The sequence below is a fragment of the Cavia porcellus genome, unplaced genomic scaffold (genome assembly GCF_034190915.1).
Source record: "Cavia porcellus strain 051 isolate PalLab524CR breed Dunkin Hartley unplaced genomic scaffold, mCavPor4.1 scaffold_29, whole genome shotgun sequence".
In the NCBI taxonomy this organism is placed as follows: domain Eukaryota; kingdom Metazoa; phylum Chordata; class Mammalia; order Rodentia; family Caviidae; genus Cavia; species Cavia porcellus.
In genome coordinates, this window is record NW_026947512.1 from 2,008,250 (window position 1) to 2,027,721 (window position 19,472).

At 34.5% G+C, this 19,472-nt stretch overlaps 1 protein-coding gene across 5 annotated transcripts in view; it reads left to right on the plus strand.

Moving 5' to 3' along the window:
• Window positions 1–17,722, plus strand: part of Edem3 (ER degradation enhancing alpha-mannosidase like protein 3) — a 76,477-nt gene extending 58,755 nt beyond the window's left edge. For 3 of the 5 annotated variants that reach the window (XM_063240295.1, XM_063240296.1, XM_063240299.1), the window contains 4 exons: window positions 793–958; window positions 5,509–5,694; window positions 6,906–6,953; window positions 13,885–17,722. In XM_063240295.1, the coding sequence (XP_063096365.1) occupies window positions 793–958; window positions 5,509–5,694; window positions 6,906–6,953; window positions 13,885–14,291 (807 nt within the window). In that variant the 3' untranslated portion in view covers window positions 14,292–17,722. The remainder of the gene's footprint in view (window positions 1–792; window positions 959–5,508; window positions 5,695–6,905; window positions 6,954–13,884) is intronic. The other 2 variants (XM_063240297.1, XM_063240298.1) reach the window with 1 other exon arrangement.
• The last annotated feature ends 1,750 nt before the right edge of the window (window positions 17,723–19,472 follow it).

Below are 19,472 nucleotides of genomic sequence, written 5' to 3' on the forward strand. Positions count from 1 at the left end.
AGAAGATTATAGATTGATTCATCCATTCAACAACTCTTATGGAGTGCCTACTATATTCAAGTTATTGTTTGTTATGTATCAGTTTACAAAACCAAAAAAGACCCATTCCCTCTTCGAGTTTCTATGCTTGGAAAGAGACATTTTTGAAAAATACCTTCTATGTTGGATTTAATGTATCTAGGAAAAACTGCTTGTAAATTTGTGTAGGCTAGTGTTTTCTTCTTTAAAAATTCTTTCTAGTTACCAGTAATCATTTAAAAATTATTCCCAATTGTTGTTAAGAATGAGAATGAGTAGATATATGTAATAATAAGACTTATAGGTCTCAACTTTTTTTTTTTTTTTGTCTTTTTTGTGAATGGGTCTCGCTATGCAGTTCAGGCTGGCCTTGAGCTCACTTTGTAGCCCAGGCTGGTCTAAAACTCACAACGATCCTCCCACCTCAGCCTCCCGAGTGCTGGGATTACAGGTGTGAGCCACCATGCCCAGCTTATAGGTCTCAACTTTACCAATTACTAACATTGTGTCTTTGAGCAAATTATGTAACCTGAGTCTTAGTTTCCCCATATGTATAGTGTTGTTTATATTGTTTCATTCAGTCATTCTAAAGATCAGGTTTAGTAATTTATATAAAAATACTTTACAAATGCAAAGCACAATCCAGTGATATATGATATCATTAGAAAAGAAAATCATCCTAGTTTCCTTAAAGCTCTAGATATTGAGGTTTAGATATTGACTAGATTATAATTTGAAAAGAAAACAGATTTGAGCTATTTTTATTTCTGACAGACAAGAGGCTTTGTTGCAAGCAGTAAACCATACAATGGTTGTTCAGAGCTTACTAACCCCGAGGCAGTGATGGGGAAAATCGCACTGATACAAAGAGGACAGTGCATGTTTGCAGAAAAGGCACGCAACATCCAGAACGCAGGAGCCATTGGTGGCATTGTTATTGGTATGTAATCTGTTGTGTCATTGTATTGATCAGATGATAATTTTTCCTTTCATTCTATAAACATTTATCAAAATTTTTGACAGTTATTTTAATTTTTAAAACATAAAGGAGAGAGAATTTAAAGGCAGTAATTTCTATATACCTATTATCTTTTTTAAAGCCTAGATATGAATTTCCGTGTATTAATATTAGGGAAAGTAGTTGGAAGTCAAATATTAGGGTGGAGTAGGAATGGTAAAAATACCCAATAATGTGGATAAGAAAATGTCCCCAGGAGGTTCGAAACCCCTGAAAGGTAAAAATAACATGCTTGTACCTCCTTTTCTACTGGATGTGAGCCACTGAAAATTTCCATTCCCTCTGCATCGGGCTGTGGAGAGCATCAGACAACCCTGGCTCACAGAGAGTTGCAGTGTGACCTAATACAGTTTCACTTCTTTTTTTAAGTCTCTTTATCCTGCAGAATATATTTTGAGCATCAGTGAAAATGATAATAAATATTTTCTAAATGATAGTATCTTTTGAAACTTGCAGGTTTAATGATAATTCTGTAAAAATTTCTAGACATAGTAGTAGACATAGGTATAAGTTGCTAGCAAATTTTTATCTCCCTGGATCTTTTTTCACTGAAATATAGATTACCAGCTTTAAGTAATTTACTCATGTTTTACAGTCAGTGATTTGCTATTTTATCTTAGTAAAATCAGTTGTATCATGATAAGCAGGCCATGACTACTAGATTAAACAGAAATTTTTCTGTTTAAAGTAGGAGCTTACACGTGGGAAGAACTGGAAGGCCTTGATTCACACCTTAATTGTGAATTCTATGTATTTTCTCTTACTGCAAAAAATTGTTTTGAATCCCTGTCCCTGCCCTTCTACTCCAATTAGGATAATTTCTGAGTTTAGGGAAAATAAAGACACTTAGTTCAGTGGAAGATTCTGGGTTCAGTTATCAGCACAATGGGGAGAAAAAAGACTTCTTTTTTTATTATCAGGAATTGAACTCACAGCCTTACGCTTGTCAGGTGAGGGCTGTACCACTGAGCTCTATCCCTAGCCTGGAAAAGGACATTTAAAATTAAGTATTAGGATTTATTTCAGTGAAGAATTATTTACTGTTCCTTTTGTCTATTACATGTGAGTACTCCAATGTTAATTCGATGAATGAATGAAATTCATTAGTTAAATATATTAGGAAAATTCTTTAGTAACAAATCAGCAGTTGGCTAGCTGCCCTATAAATCAAATGTAGCTTTCCACCTGTTTTTCTAAATAAAAATTTTATTAGGCCACAGCCATATGAATTAGTTACCATGTTGTCTATGATTGCTTTGAGCTTTACCAAGTTGTATAGTTGGAACAGAGCACTGCAAAGCCTAAAATATCCAATTTAGCCAGTTACAGAAAATATTTGCTGACCCCTGACTTAAATCATTCTCTTTATCTCTGGTTATTTTTCACATTGAGATTATTCTTACTGAAAAACTTACTGTTTTGCCACTCTTGTCATTTTGAGTGTTTTTCTTACCAAGACTTAAAAAGTAGAAATACAAGGTATAAAAAATTGTATCAGACATATACATGAATAAATATATATATATGTGTGCATATACACACACATAAATAGATTTTTATGAAGTACTAGTGATTGAATCCAAGGGGCACTAGGCTATATCCCTGGTGGTTTTACTTTTTTCATTTTAAAACAGGGTCTCAGTAATTTGCCTAGGCTGGTTTTGAACTTGTGATTCTCCTGCTTCAACCTTCCATGTAGCTGAGATTATAGTCATGTACCCGCTTACCCAGTTGCATCAATTTTTTTTTTAAAAAGGCTTTTCTTTGTATAAGATTTTAAATTTGCTCAGTGGGGACAAGGGCATTAATTCTCATATATTCTGCAGTATGCAAAGATTGTCAAGTCAAATGTTTTCTTCAGTAGCTGTTAGTTGCAGAATGTTGTACTGGCTTCTATAGGGGAATAAATTAGACAGTGATTGTTACTTTCAGAAAATTAATTTTCAAAGAGCAACTTTTGTGTTGTGACTTATTTCTCCTAAGTTGTATTTTTCTGACAAGGCATTTTTTTATGGTTTTAATTATTTATAAGTGGGTAAATTAGAACTTAGGCGTTTTGTTGAAGTGACTAAAAATACATGTTACCTTATGAATCATTTGGTTGCAAGAGATAATTTAAGAAGGGCGGTTGTGTTCACTATATGGAAATGGGTTATTTTCATTGAACCTAAGAGTAGGAAATATAACTGAGACCAAGAGACAGAAGGGGGAACTAAAAATCACAGGAACTGTGACAGCTAACATTTTTCACTTTTCTGTCTGGGTTCTCCTGGACTCTTTATTTCTCGCTACAACTGGCCTGTTTTCCAGCTTCTCACCAGTTGACTCCCACTTTGTCCATCAATTCCCAAGTACCCTTTATACCTGGCAGCCTCAGCCCTGCATCTGTGTCACTAATGGGATGACTACCCACCAGGCTATGTGTCATTTTTGGTTTCGGGGGAGACAGGGTTAGATGGCTGACCTTTATTTAATCAGTAAGTTCTAAGAGTAGATCAGACATTTTTTCTCCCCTGCTGAGAGCCAATGTTCTCATATGGGTCAGGCTGCTTCGTTAGGGATACTGACTTGTGAGACTAGGGGCAGGGAAGCGATTGATGTCTCCATTGTAAAAGAACATTTAACAGACCTCCTAATTTTTTCCCCAGTAATGGGGATTGAATCCAGGGCTATCACACTGAGCTACACTCCCAGGTCTTTTTTTTTTTCCCCCCTTTTTGGGGACATGGTCTCATTAAGTCTCCAGATTGCCCAAGCTAGAACTTCCATCCTCCTGCCTTAGCGTCCTGAGTAGACAGGATTGTAGGTGAGCACCACCATGCATAGCATACTATTTAACCAATATAAAATAACAAAATTTAATCTGTCTTGTAGAGGAAAAAAATCACTGTAGTCATAATTACTCTTAGTACTGTATAAAAAAGTACTGTCAATTTGTAGTTTGGAAAAACCAATACATAGGTTACCTTACCCAAAATGTTTAGAACCAAAAGTGTTTGAAGTTTTTGATTTTTTTGAACATTTGTATAGACTTTATTGGTTGAGTGTCCCTAATCTGAAAATTTGCTATTTTGGAGCATTTCAGACTAATAATGATAATCCTGTATCTCAGACAACAAATTTATTCATATTTCTATCACTGTAAACAAAATCATTACATTTTTCCATTTCTAGGTTTTTCCTAGGTATATGAAATTCTTAACAGTAATAGGTGTACAATTTTGTTTTCCACATTTTTCATTTTTTAAAATTTTATTTTAAAGAGAATAAAACCAAGCAAAATAAAACAGAATAAAGCCAATCAAAACAAAACAGTGCATGGGCTGGGGATTTAGCTCAATGGCATAAACACCTGGCTTGCAAGCAGGCGGTCGTGAGTTTGATCCCTGGTACCGATAAAAAAAAAAAAAGCAGTGCAAGTGACACAGGACTTCAAAACAATAAGAAATCAACAGTGATTACCATAATGCCTCCTATTGTCTTCAAAATAGCTGCCCATAACTTCAGACATATTCAAAATCAAATAAAGTAACAGAATAGAACCAAAGAAAACAAAACAATGGATGCAATAAAGGACTTCAGAGCAAGATAATAGGAAATCCAAAATGGCTACCATAATATATCTTATCTGTGAAATAGCTGCCCATGCCATCCGATATAATAAAATCAAACACAGCAAAGCAGAATAAAACCCATCCCAGCAAAGCAATGAAAATAATATAGGACTTCAAAACAAAATAATAGGGAATTAACAATGGCTACCACATTCAGAAGGAGATCCCCCATAGATGCTAAATTGTGTATTGTTATTCTCTGAGTAGATGATCAGATTACCAGCTTTAGGTCTGCAAAGTCAGTGAACCACTAAACACTACAAGCATTAAATTGTGTTTTACCACAATAGCTATCATCACAGCATGTGTTTCTCTGGGTCAGCTGGTCATGTATGGCAGTGGAAGGGGCTGGCATCTGGTTCTCCCTGCGTGGTGTCAATTCGCAGGGAGGGCTTGCTTCATGGTGACTTTTGTTCTCTTCCTCTGCAGTCCATAACGACGCTGACTCACAAGAAAAGGCTGGCATCTAGCTGCCCCAACAGCAGCCTGTACATGGCACCAATTTACAGGGAGGGCTTGCTTCTTGGTGACTTCATGTTCTCTTCCCCTGTAGTCTGCTCTACATTTTTCATACCTTAATAATATTCTGTTTTTCTGTGTGTCCTATCAAGTAGTGCATTATTATTTATAATGGTTTATAATCATGCACCATTATAAATAGCACTCCAGTGGACATAGAGCTGCGTTATTTCCTTAAGATAATTTTTTGTAATTAGTAGGTCTAAAAATTACGGGTTTTTTTTCTTGTTCTTGATGCATAAGATCAATTCTATCAACAGGTAAAAAGCAGTAACAATTCATAAGTCTTCAGTGAATGGATGTCTTGATATTTATTTGCTGTGTTCATTTTCCAACTAGATGACAATGAGGGGAGCAGTAGTGATACTGCCCCTCTGTTCCAGATGGCAGGTGATGGGAAGGACACAGATGACATCAAGATCCCCATGCTGTTCCTATTCAGCAAAGAGGGAAGTATCATACTAGATGCCATCCGGGAGTATGAAGAGGTAGAAGTGCTCCTTTCTGATAAAGCAAAAGATCGAGGTAAGGGTAAAAAAATTTTTTTTGCAACTTACCATTAATTTTACTTGTTTGATAACAAGAATTAGTTACAAAAGCAAATCTTTTGGTTCACTGAAAAACAGCTAAAAGTTTTAGAAAGTAGTTCCAAAATAAAATCTTTGTTTGGAAATAAAGAGTAACAAAATATTTATTTGTACTATGTTTATAGAATTACATTTTTATGTATAATTTATAATTTTTCCATATTTCTATCCAGTTGATACATACCATTCAATTTTATTGATACTACATGTTACATTTCTTTTTTTTTTAGTAAGGAGTAAGAATAGATTGTATAGAATTGTGTTATATGTAATACTTGATCTCACTAGCCGCTTATAATCACAGGACCACTGTCTTGATAAAGGCAATAGAAATCTAGCAGCTTCTCCCCCTGAGAGCTAATCACAGGGACATTCATAAGTTACAAGAGTTACAAGTGGCTTTACCTGAAGAACAAGATAGAATGCCTTAATTCATGAGTGTATGCAGTCCTTTTTAGGTCAGAATGTCTATTAGTAAGTTTAAAGCTCTTTCAAACCCTAGTATGTACAGGCAAGGTCTTACTAGTATTTTTGAGTAGTTGTATACCCAGGGATGGAGGAGAGGTAAGGAAAAGTGAGCCATTAGTCATAGGTTGTGATTCTGCTATGGCAGCCAACATTCTTATTGACCGGAAACACCTATAGAGAAAGCTGTACTTCCCAAGAACTGTGTAATTTGTATAGAGCTGTTATATTATCTAAACTGTTCGATAGGAAACTGATTCAGTTCAAATGAGACATATTTTTATTTTTTGGACCTGCACTTGCCAGGCAGGTACTTCCCTAGCAGCCTCCCCATTTTTTAAAAGTTCATTCGTAATCTAATGCTAGCCTAATGACTGTTGTGTCTTGTCTTCTGGTCTTCTTTGAGATTCTTGTCAACTGTTTGAGATTATTGTCAACTATTTAAGGGTAGTGGAGTAAGTAGGATATATGAATATAAGAATGTGTAATGAAAACAGATTTTCTATCTTCTTAAATTCTTCTACATATCTGGTCCTTCTTTTCAAGCCCTTTTTCTAATTTCAGACCTTTTTCAACATATATGCAATTAGTTGCATCAAATATAGCCAAATTAGTATTATTCTATGTAACGCTTTAATTCCTTTGCTTTTTCCCCCTTATTTTGTGCTACCATTGGAATTTCAGCAGCAATATTAAAAGGTAAAATGATTCCAAGCTACATTATTAATAGTAGTAAGTATCTCACATTAATAAGCCTCAAATTATATATGTGTGTATTTGTGTTTGCACACATATATAATTTTTCAGTGAATATCCTGAAAATGTCCAATTTGTTTGTTTATTTATTTATTTATATTATGAAGAGAAACCAAATGAGAGAAAACATAATGGGGTCAGTCAAAACAAAAGGATGGACATAGTACATGACTTAAAACTAAAATACAAGGTGATCTACAGTGGTTACCATGATGTCTCATGTTATCTTCAATAGAATTGCCTGTATCAGCAGGCATAATAAAATTGAACACAACAGTACAGAACAAAATCAATAAAAACAAAACATTGGAGACATTACAGGACTTCAAAAGAAGATAATAGCCAAACCAGAATGAGTATCATACTGAATTTTATTGTCTTCAGAGTAATTGTCTATACCCTCAGACTTGATACTGTTTTCAAACAAAACAGATTCAAATAAAAGCAGTCAAAACAAGACAGCGATCAGACAAAACAATTGAATAAAATCGGGCTTCAAATCAAGTTAATAGGAAATCAAAAATGGTTACCGTAGTATATCCTGCTATCTTTGGAATAGCTGTTCATACCCTCAAATCTAGTATAAGCAGACAAACTGGAACAGAATATAGCCAAACTAAACAAAGCAATGAAAAGAATATGGGTTTCAAATCATGATACAAGATTAACAGTGGCCACTGCCTTCCCTTTTTGGACAGTTACCTCCCCTTTCGCATGGCTCATTGTGCACTAACTGTTTTAGTTTTTAGATTAGGGAGGCAACCTGTTATTTACCTAAATGATTCTGAACTTTTTTACGTCTAAGCATGATCTCAAGTTGTATCCATTTACCTACAAGAGCCTCAAGGTTTTCCTTCCTTATAGCTGAGTAGTTCTCCATTGTATAAAAGTGTTATGTCTTTTCAACCAATCTGCAGCTGATGGGTGAGCTACCCCCACTTTTTTCTGGTGTCCTGTCACATAGAGCATTATTTTCTCATCTTTGATTTTTCAGTCCATAAACCCTCTTGCGGGTTAATTATATCTCTTATATAGAGCATCTTAAAAAAATGTCCAGTTTTAATGTAATTAGATTATTTTCATGTCTGGCCAGCTGTCCAGTAATAAAGTTTTATTGATCCTATATTAAATTCTATTAGTTTTGCATTCCATATAATAAATAATTTGATATCTACCCAGGTCACTCTAACAACAGCATTGTTGGTTAGGTATTTATTACTTTGTATCATCTCTCACCTGAATAAACTCTAAAATATTTAAAATACTGACTTGTTTTAAAATGTGGGGTTGGAAAATACATAGTTAGGACCAAATGATTATGATAAAGAATATGCTTCTCATGCCAGAGAAAGGGTATGAGGGATGACTGATTCTACTTTTAAAAATCTTGGTAAATAGTATTTCTTTAACAGTCTGGCAGAAAAGGGGTATTATTTAGTTGATATTTTTAGAAACATTTGAATAGTCTCTAAATTTATTGAACTGTGATTGTTACAAGTTTTGAAAATTCCCTTTTATATGTGATAGCTATTTTGAGAACTGTACAGCTATATTAACTAAATCAGTAGCATATTATAATTATATTAAAAATCAGTGATAATGCTTCAACAAAATCAATTACTATTATTCACATAGGATAACACCCTAAGAAGATAAAGTCTATAGTTTGGTTTGGTTATCATTAATTTGTACTCTACCATTATCACAAACACATCAGTGTTTCTCCCTGTTACCAGAGTCAGCTGATTACTTGTTAAGAATGCAGCCTGCTGTGTTCTGCTCCACAGTATTACATCAGTCTCTCTGAAGGCAGGCATCACAATTTGACGTTCTATACACACTCTGCAGGTGGTTGAGATAGTTCCTCAATTAGACTTTGAGAAACACTGCACAAGACCCTGCAGGCAGCTGTTTGCTGCCTCTCCCCCACAACTCCTGCCATGTTGGTGGCCATATTGTGTTGTTGTGTATCCCAGTTAGGATTACATTGGTATACTAAATAATGAAAGCTTCCAAACCCAAACAATAAAATATCCTCCAGATTGTCCTTTGTAAAAATCTAATTCTGAAAATAAATATTTTTTCTTTATAAGTCACCACAGTACTGATTGTGCAGTCCTTTGCACATTTATTGTATTTTTAATACAGAAAATAGAAGCCCCAAAACTCCTACTCCCATTTTATCCTACCTGCTAGCAACAATTTTCAGATAATACATATTCTTCTTCAGAAGCTAAGTCAGTAATTTATCAAGTATAGATGTTGCTTTTATGGATCAAATTAGTAACACTTCCAAAGTTAAGTTGTCCATAATTTGTTATTAAAACTTTTAATTTTGTGTCTCTTACATGTCTCATCTTTTCAAAATTTCAGTTCATAAAGAAACTTAATAGTTCCAACCCTCTGCTAACAAACAAAAGTCAATGTGTTATTACTTTTAAATCCAAATCAAAGTAGTTTACTACTAAGAATAAATTTCTTCTTCTTAATAATAGTTTTCAAGAGGAAATAAATCAACATTATAAAATTCCATACTTAGTCACACGTGCACCTGTGAGTACAGTGTAAGCCTGTAGTGATTTAAGAGTTATAGGCAAGTTTTCTAGGGTACCTCTGTATTTGTGACTATCTGGTAAAATGGTAGCGAAGTTTTAAAAATTCCATCCTGTGAAGTGCTCTTGGTTAAGTCAGGCAGTATCAGTTTTCCTAAGGTTAATACTGAAGTTGGTTGGAATGAATCCATCCTAGAGTTGAACTGTAAAGTGTAGGTTACTGTTAGAAAGTTTTTTATTCCAAAGAGAAAAATCTAGTCTATAGGCAAATAGGCTCTTTGTCTAGAAAGGAACATCCTAAACATTCTTGTTCACAGAATTGATGCTATCCTACCCACCCTTCTCTAATTACAGCTTATTTTTCCTTTTTTTTTTTTTTTTGCATTTACACATCAATTCCTTCTTTCTGGAAATCTCTTATCAATACCAGTTCCCAGCCTTAGACAATGTTTAGCCATTCTAAATGCCCAGTTAAAATGCCACCTTCTATATGAAACTCTCTCCTATTCTCCTAATGAAAATGTAAAGATGTCTTTTATTCATACTCCATTATATAGTTTTTCTGTTTCTTGCTTTCCATAAACTGAGTGTATAGATGAATAAATGAATGATTATAGCAAATCCAATCTTTTAAGTCTTTGCCAAGGTTCCCTTTTGTTAGTAAAGTTTACTGATTTTATTTTCTTTGTATTTTAAGATTTTTCTCCATTCTTTCTGTTTGTGATACACCATTGCAGATTTAAAGTTGCAGTAGTTAGGCTCCTTATGCACCTCTCTGACTGCCATTTTTAGTTTCCTCATTGCTGCCTTTAGCTCTTGTCTTGGTTACTTTCTCTTGTTGCTGAGACAAAATACCTGATGCCCAAAATTAGGGAAGAAAAGATATTTAGCTTCCAGTTTTTGAAGGTTCCAGTCCATAACACTGGCTGCAAGGCAGGGTGGCATGGCACTAGGGCAACACTTGAAGGCAGCAGGGAACAGGCCTCTTCTTCTCCTTTATATTGTACAAAAGCAGCCCCATCACCACTCCAGGGTGGGTGTAGCACTCACAAAATCTCTGTGCCCTCCTCTTGCACAAGGATGGGGATATTTACAAAGTAAGGATCCTGGCTCCTTGCTGGGTCAGTTAAGCTTCTAAATTTCTCTAATTGACACAATGTGTCAACCATAACAGTTCGTGTCCTGTAATTTCAAAACTTTGTAAAAAACCCAAAATGTTTATTTTTCTTGGTATTTAAAAAAACTCTTATTTTCTGTCTCTGTTTTTCTTTCTCTTTCCTTCCTTCCTTCCTTCCCTCCCGTCCTCTGTTTTTTGAGTTAGTTGGCCTTGGCCTTTGGTGACTTTCCTATAATGTATTATAGAGTGGTTATTGCTGTCTTTTGAAAAGCGCTTTATTTTTTACTTTCAAATATAAACTTATAACAAGTTCTTTTGGAGATATATTAAATGTTTTTAAATAATCTCTCATTTTCCTGAGATAAGTACCCAATATTGACAGTTTAATGGATAATACCTTAACATTTCAAAATTACAGATTTTTTTCATTACACAGTAATAAGATATATACTAAATATCATTAAGCAAATTGCTTTTTATAGTTTAAAAATATTCTACCATGATGATTGGATTGCAGAATTTATTCTTTTAAAAGCTACATCACATTTTTCCTATAACTATAGCATAATTTATTTCATTATTGACCATCCATATTATTTTTATGGTTTTGTTTTGTCACTATATAGTGATGTGGAAATCGTCCTGTATATGCCTTCTTATATGTTGATACTTTTATTCGTCTAGAATTTTTGAAGTTTACTAAAATGGAATGTTGGCAAAATGGGTATGAATCTTTCAGTCTTGATAAATATTGCAAGTCATAGTAACAATTCACATTTCTTCTAGGAAGATGTAAGAGTGTATGTTTCTTCCTAATTTTACTCAGTATTTTTCCCTTGATAGATATATTCTTCATTGAGTATGATTTTGCTTTACTAGAAATGTGTATCTCTGCTAAAGAGTTCTAAGTTGTATAACTAGAGCTATATGTATACATTACTAGTTGAGAAGAGTATCCTCAGTAGTGATATGTGGCAGATCTAAATAGTATAAAACTGTATATGGAAAACATCCATAAAATTAGTATTGAGTCCAGAAACAAATTGGTAAGTTAAGAGCTAGATAAGCCAAGGTAAAGTGATCAAGACAAGATTGAGAACAGTGTGTATGTTTTATGTAGTGTTGGCTGATTCTTTTAAAATTTTCTTGGCATGGAGATTTAGCTCAGTGGCATAAGCATCTGCCTGGCAAGAGTGAGATCATGAATTTGATCCCTAGTACCAAGAAAAAAACTTTTTTTCTTGGCTTTTCTTTGGCATATATTCCTCAGCAGGAAATTGAAGATGATTTTTATCTGTTTCCAAAACAAAAAGTAGTAGAAGTGAGATTCATTTTGAAATTAATATATTAGTATATATACATACTTTACATATAAATTAGAAAAATGTTAAATATTGACTTTCTATCCAGGAACATATATATAAATTTAATCAGATCTTGTTTTATATTTTTTAATAATTACATAGTATTAAAAACAATGAACCTTATGCCTCATGTAATGAATTTAATTGTTTTATAGCTTTTTTATTATGAAAAGAATATATAGTTTTATTATTTGCTAGTTATTGTCACTACAGAGGAGTTATTTGTATCGTTACTTTAATCCTTCTTACCAGATTCTTTTATTAGTTTTAATAGTATTTTTAATATTAGAATTGCTTTGAGTTTTAATCTGTAATCACAGTCTTTACATATCGATCAATACTTCTTTTTTTCTTATTTACAGATTGTCCTGTTTTCTTATTACATTGCATTTGTTAGATTTCCAAAACTAATATCGTGTCATATGTTAGGGGAGTTTGTAGTCATAAGCACAATCTTCATTATAGACAGAACAGCTCCTGTCCTTCTAAATTAGAATAGTATCAGGCAGAAAGAAACTTGAAGGTTTTTCTTTTTTTCTTCTTCTGTTTTTTTTTTTTTTTTTTCTTGGAACTTCCAGTATCTAGCATAAATGTTGTCTAAGTAGCCAGCTACCTACTTTCTTTGAGTCCCACCATGGTTTCCCTGTCTAGTTAAATTATACCTCTTCCACAGCTCAGAAAAGAGAGATATGTAAAGACTCCTCTCCTCATCTTTTCAGTCTACACCACCTTCCCCAAATCTCAGAATATAAACTTAACCTAGTCAGGTATTCCTGTCTGAACAGGGTGAATACACACACATCCACTTCTGTTTTCCTGCACGCCTACATTTCCTTTAGTGTTTCTCATTTTATAATAGGTCCATGTTTCTTCCTTTCTTTGACCAAAAGACTACTTATCCTTTAAGTCCCAGGTGAGGCATTATTTCTCTAAGAACTCATTAAATTTCCTTATATATGCTTTCTTAACACTACATATCTCGCTTTCAAAACTGTGACACAGATTTTTCAATTTATTTTGTGTGACTATTTGTAGATACAGTACCTTTTTCTAGAGCTGGACTACAAGATGCCTAAGATCAAGTGTGTGTTTTGCTTTTTGTTTTCTTGTTAGTACCATGCACAGTGAACAGCTGGACCTGCTGGCTGAGTGTGTCTCAGAGAGGAGACAGGATGTACCATGTGGGCTTTGGTGCTGTTTAAGCACTTACAGGAACCCTAAATAAGTTGATTTCATTGTATGTTCATTACAAAGCTTTCACCTACTCTTTAGCATTTTAGTGGATTTTAGGATGTTAGGTTTTTCAATTCATAGATACAAAATAATAGAATTTTTGTAAATAATCTTAATTCTTACTTTATGAAAGTATTTTGATTAATTTCATTAATAACCATAATCATCCAAAGTCTTGTTATCTGACATAGTATTCATGCCTTACTGTGTGGTAATTTTATTTTCTAGTGCACTGATATATGCTATTTACAACTTATCCTGTTTAGTATGTTCTCATTTGAAGGCTTTCCTGAACCTATTTAATAAATTTTATACATATTTTTATTCATTTTAAATTATTTCCTAATGTATTTCTTGGCATTTACTGATATTCTTTGAAGCCTGTTTTATCAGTTATTAATCATTTCTTTTAATTTGAAGCATGTATTTTTAACACTGACACATATTGCAAAACAAATATATAGGAGATGTTATATTAATAAAAGAGAAATCACTTTTTTCAGTTCACTGTTCTACATTAGTATGATGATTTTTAACATTTTATGTCTTAATTGTGGTGTGAAAAATAGTATGACTTTGTGAATAAACTGGTAAAGTTTTTGAGAAGAAAGTAGCATGAAGTTTGTTTCTTTCTTATACAGGTCCTGAAATGGAAAATGAAGAGCAGCCATCCTCTGAAAATGATTCTCAGAATCAAAGTGCTGAACAGACTATATCAATTTCTCAGGCAGTTGATTTGGTTGATCAAAAATCTTCTGAGGAAAGTTCTTTAAACTCTCACTCAGACTCATCACCAGCAGATACTGACAATGCAGCAGGCATTTCCTCTGCTGAGCAGACTTCTAATCCCACAGAAAGCCAGGAGCCTACCAGTCTGGATGGTGAATGTACAGATCTAGATAACCAACCTCAAGAACAGTCAGAAACTGAGGAAGACTCCAATCCTAATGTTAGCTGGGGTAAAAAGGTCCAGCCTATGGACTCCATATTAGCAGACTGGAATGAAGATATAGAAGCATTTGAAATGATGGAAAAGGATGAACTATGACTCACTGAAGAATGTGGTGTGGTAGGTATTTAAAAAGGAAAGGTAAACTGTGGTTAGAGACAGTTTATACTAAGCAGGCTCTCTAAGGGGCTTTAAGTATGGTGATGAGCAACCACGTTCTGACTGGGATAGGTAATTAGCATAGGAATCTGGAGCATATTGCGCTAAAATTGACCTTGGTTAGACTGCCCAATCGAAAGTGAAACTTACAATTCCCCTCAAATAACAGCATTGCACAATGTTCAGCATGCCCAACCAGGAGCAGACAACTGGGAAATTCTGGGAACCATATTTCTACTGTCTCTGAGGAGACAAACAAACTCAGTTAGTAGTGGAGTAAGGAATTGGAGTTTGTGGCTTTCTAATTAAAGGAAGCTTGACTTTTCCGATTTGGTCACTAGAGGCTCTTTTGGGAAGATACATGTGCGTATGGTGGTGTTCAGGTTATGCTGCCTTTAAGTGACCTAAGTGGCTATGAAGCAAATGCATTCATGCTAACAGTTTTTGTTCATCAGTTGCTTCATTCAAAGACAGATCATCAAGATGACTTAATTATTTTCCCCTCCCAACAATGTCCTCTTCATTTAAACTGAGGGTGAAACCAGGGTACTTTCTCAGTGAGTTTTCTAGATAAAGATGAATCATTGAGACCAGGTAAAAGGTTATATTCTGAAAATTGGTTACTTCTGATAAATGGATCAGGGGAGAAGCTGTCATGTTGCATTGTGACTTCATATGGGGCTTCTATAAGGAAAGCTGGGACTATTGTGAAATGAAACTTATTATATGCCTTGTGTGGTGGATTATAGGTCTTTCCCAGGTCATTTCTTGGAGAGGTGATTACCTCTAGCCATCAGCCTTACTCCATCCCATGTTTAGTAGACAGTGTGAGCCAAAAGCTCACACAGCCTACAGCTGAACATATTTTATTACATTTTTCTGTCTTATAAAGCCATGATAAAATTATGGTAGTGATCTAAAATTCCTTGGGTAACTGCTGTTTTTCAGAAACTTTGGTTTCTAAAGTTATACCTAAAGATTCTGTCATATTTTCTGTTCAATCATGAGTTTTGGGTTTGTTCCCACTTAGTTTTAACAAATATTCTTTATGGTATGGTATTGAAAAGTAGTCTGCAGTGACCTGTGCAGAAAATTTACACAGTACAAATTACATATAGCCATGTAGTTTAAAGAAAAATGTTTCCCTTTTTCTCTTTTCGGTGGCAGTTTGATGGTGGTCACATTTAAATTTTAAAGTGTTAGATATTGTTAGCCTGGATTTGAAATCATGGTTTTGCTCATTTTATTTATTTTTTTAAACTTACATTAATCTGTTCCAAAGAAATATTTGAGAAACCTAATTTGCTTTCTTTTTATTGTGACATTACACAATAACCTTTTCCTAAAACATGGTTTTGAGGTACTGACTAACTTATGTTATTTGTGGAGTTGTTAAAGAACAGCAATGCTGTGGATGTAGTTATGTATATTCGTGTACAGTATGTCTTAGATTCCCAAGTAAATATTCTTTTATAATAGGATAACTACTTGCTTCAAAAATTCCAGCTAAACATAATTGGGTCAATGAGTTATAAATCTAATAGAGAATTTGCCTTAGGGAAGGGAAAAAATAGTAGTATAACAAGGATTTTATTGGCCCTTAATTAAACCTGACACCAAAATGGATATTTTTAGTCTCTCTGCATGTCAAATTTGAGGTAAGAAGATAGAACTATAACACATACAGCTTACAGAAGGATAGACATAGTGCTTTGTTCATTTTAATTGCAAAGCTGCCAAAATAGCTGAAGCTTAATTACTTGACTTGCCTTGATTGATAGGACTGGGGCTTGGAGAGAAGGAGCAGATGTTCCTGTAAGACTTTGATTACAGAAGCGTTATGGACATTGATTTGATTTTGTATTTGTAGCTTAAAGCCATTGTTGTCTAAGTTCATTCTTCTAAGTTATCTAAACATAATTTTTTTTTTCCTCAACAAGGAGAACTTAATGGCAAGAAGGATCCTGTGACAGGCACACTAGGAAAAGCCAGCCTACTGCCACTCTCCATTTATTTGGCCATTAGAGGGAGCTATTGTCTTTCACTGAGATTAGAAGTAAACCATTCACTTGTTTAGAAAACTAACCCGTTTTTAAAAAGAGAAAAAATTCAGCTAGTTATACTTAATCTGCCGAAGGAATTATACCAGTTTTCGATAGGTAGGAAGAAGATGTAAGTTCAGCTTCAGAACATCACTGTTATACTGTGATGACGTAGTTTTTGAGTTCATTAAAAACTCCAGCATTAGATTTTTAAAAATGTTTTGTTAAATACCTTTCATAGATATTTTATTTACTTGCTAAAGTTTCAGGGGATTCTATAAAACCCTGAATTTAGAAACATCTGGTCTACCTCAGTTAAATGTTGACTGCTTAGAAATAGAGCTGAAAAGATCACAGCCATAAAATTGTTTGACTAAGAAAGATTTATACAATGTTTACAAACCTGGAATCAAGTAAGGCTTTTAGCTGAAAGTTAAAAGATGAAAACAAGTGTTCAATTCAGGTATTTAAAAATTTTACAATTTGATTTGACTATTAAAATAAAATAGGTATAGTTATTTTGCATATAAAAGTCCATTGAAATGACACACCCTAATTTGTAACACTTTTCCCATAACATTTTTAAAAAATGTGAAAGAATTATAAATTATTGGATATGTTTGGGGTGCAATACTTAATTTGAGTAACTTTTCTCTCTAATCTGTAATAGGCTTCTAAAAAGAACATAATTATTTCAGAACACATTATTTTGTGATTTTAATTTTCCATTTTCCCTCACAGTTTTAGAGATTTTTAAAATGAGAAATTGTGCACTCTTGACTTTTAATTTCTCTAATGGTTATTCTCCCAATGATTTATTTTAGATTTAAATTACCATCACACAACCCCTTTTATAGTGAAGCTAGCATTTGTTCTCTCACCAAACCCCATGCCAAATTAATCATAAAGAAAGCTCAGCATAAGTAATTCAAATAGTTGTTATAATTTTAGAGGGGGTGGGTAGAATTTAGTAAATATTTCAACTGGTCGTTTTATGCACAAGGCTTCAGTCAGAACATAGAAAAAAACATTCTGTGAATGAAACATTGTATGTTCAGATTTTATAAAAGACATTTTTAAAAGCCCAATTTACAGCCGTATATTTTCTTATGATGTAATTTATGAAAAAGATGTCTGTACTAACAGGTGCTGTAACACTACTGTTGTTGGGTTTTATTGTATGGTGATAAATGTATACAATATTTCTAAGGGAAACTATGTACTATGATGTAAAAGTCTGGGCAAAATGTATATAATCCTTGTATATAATTGTGTATTTGATTATAATTACTGATTGTAAAGATTTAATAAACATGTAAATATTCTGGACTGGTTTTAATTTACATTTTAAGAATCATTGTTGCATATCTTTATATTTTGATATATTTTTAAAAAATTTTACCACCCTGTTTTCCTTTTCCTGCTTTTCATTTTATCCCAAGCCAATGAATTTTGAAAGTAGCATCCAAATGTGGGAACCTAGGCATACACTGAACAGTTCCAGGAGTCAGTACCTCAGACTAATGCTGGAGAAACCCTAGTAATTCACAGTGTCAGTATTGGGGATGTGCTTATGCTTGGAATTAAAGAGGACAAGATTTCTTATCTTCTTAATGTTATCATCAGATTTAATTCCAGTGAAAGCCTCTTTCAGTAGCTCTGCTGTAGTACTATGCTATGGTACTGGGCTTTTAATTTGTACTCTTATAAGGTGTCAGACCAAAGATAGCTCCAAGGGCCCTATAATAATCATTATTCATTGGTAGTTGTCTTATAGATGAGCAGTTTGAGACTTGAACAAGCTCCAAGCATCTTACTCAAAGTGCCCTTGTAGCGGCTTTGGAGGGGAGCTCTGGTTTAACTGCAGAGGCCAGACCCCAGTCTTTGCAGGTACTTCCCTTTTCTTCCCTTCTCAACAGTCTTCCTGCTTCCACCTTTACTTCAGAATCTGCTTAACTTTTGCTCAGCCAGTCCCTTCCTATGTGACCTTTTCCCCAACCGAGATTGAAATTTAGAAATGAAATAATTTATTCTCAGGTTTTCTGGGCAGTGATTCTGATCTCAATGTGTGCTCATTCCTCCAGGACAGTGAATGCACTGTGGTTTCAGGAAGTGTTGTCTTTTGAAAGATTTCAGAGGGGTAGGGTTTGTTTGTTTGAAGGTAGTAAAATACAACAAGACAAGACAGAACAAAGCCAATCGAGACAATGCAGTGAAATTGGTACAGAACTTCAGAGCAGGATACTGGGATAACAGTAATAGGTACCAGTGTATATCATTTATCTTCACAATAGTTGTCCATTCAACCAGGAATAGCAAAATCAAACCAAAAACAGCATTATAAAACATATCAAAAGAGAATATTGAATAGAGCAAGACAATCAGAACAAAGCAAAACAGTGAAAACAGTATTTGCCTTCAAAGAAGACAGAAGGCAATCCCTGCTATAGCTATTTGCTATATTGCATAGGTCATCCTCTCGAGATGCTCAGACCTCTGACCTCAGAACAGCATAACCCAACAAAACAAGCATTTATTTGCTTTATGTGCCTTAGTTGCTATCGACTCCGGCTGTCCTCCACACCATCCAGTTGCTAACAGGGACGAGGGGTGGGGGGCACAGGCTCGCAGGAGGCACTGATTTGTTCTCTTTGTGCCCTCCCCCTCTGCCTCTGGGCTTGCTGCTCAGAGGCTCACTGCTCCAGCCACGGCAGCTTACCAGGAAGGAAGGTACCTTTGTTGCCCAGCTCCCCAAGTTCCAACATGACCTGATCTCAGGAGGTGCTGACTTGTTGCTTCCAGGCTCACCTGCCCTGGCTCCTGCCGTGGCTGCTGGAAGGTGAGCCTGTAGCTTGTTTTAATGGAAGGGCTAAGTACCGTAAGAGTGGAGAAGAGAATGCCTCGTATCTGCCTGCTGATGATTATACTTCTGAAATCCAATTAGTTAGCCCGCTTAGTTACCATTTACCTCAGTGAAGTAACAAATGGGCCACAAATGAACCCTTTGTGGAAGCTCCTAATCCATAAAAGAATGTACCTTTGTAGTCCTAGATGCCGGTGGGAGACTTAAACTGTTTAG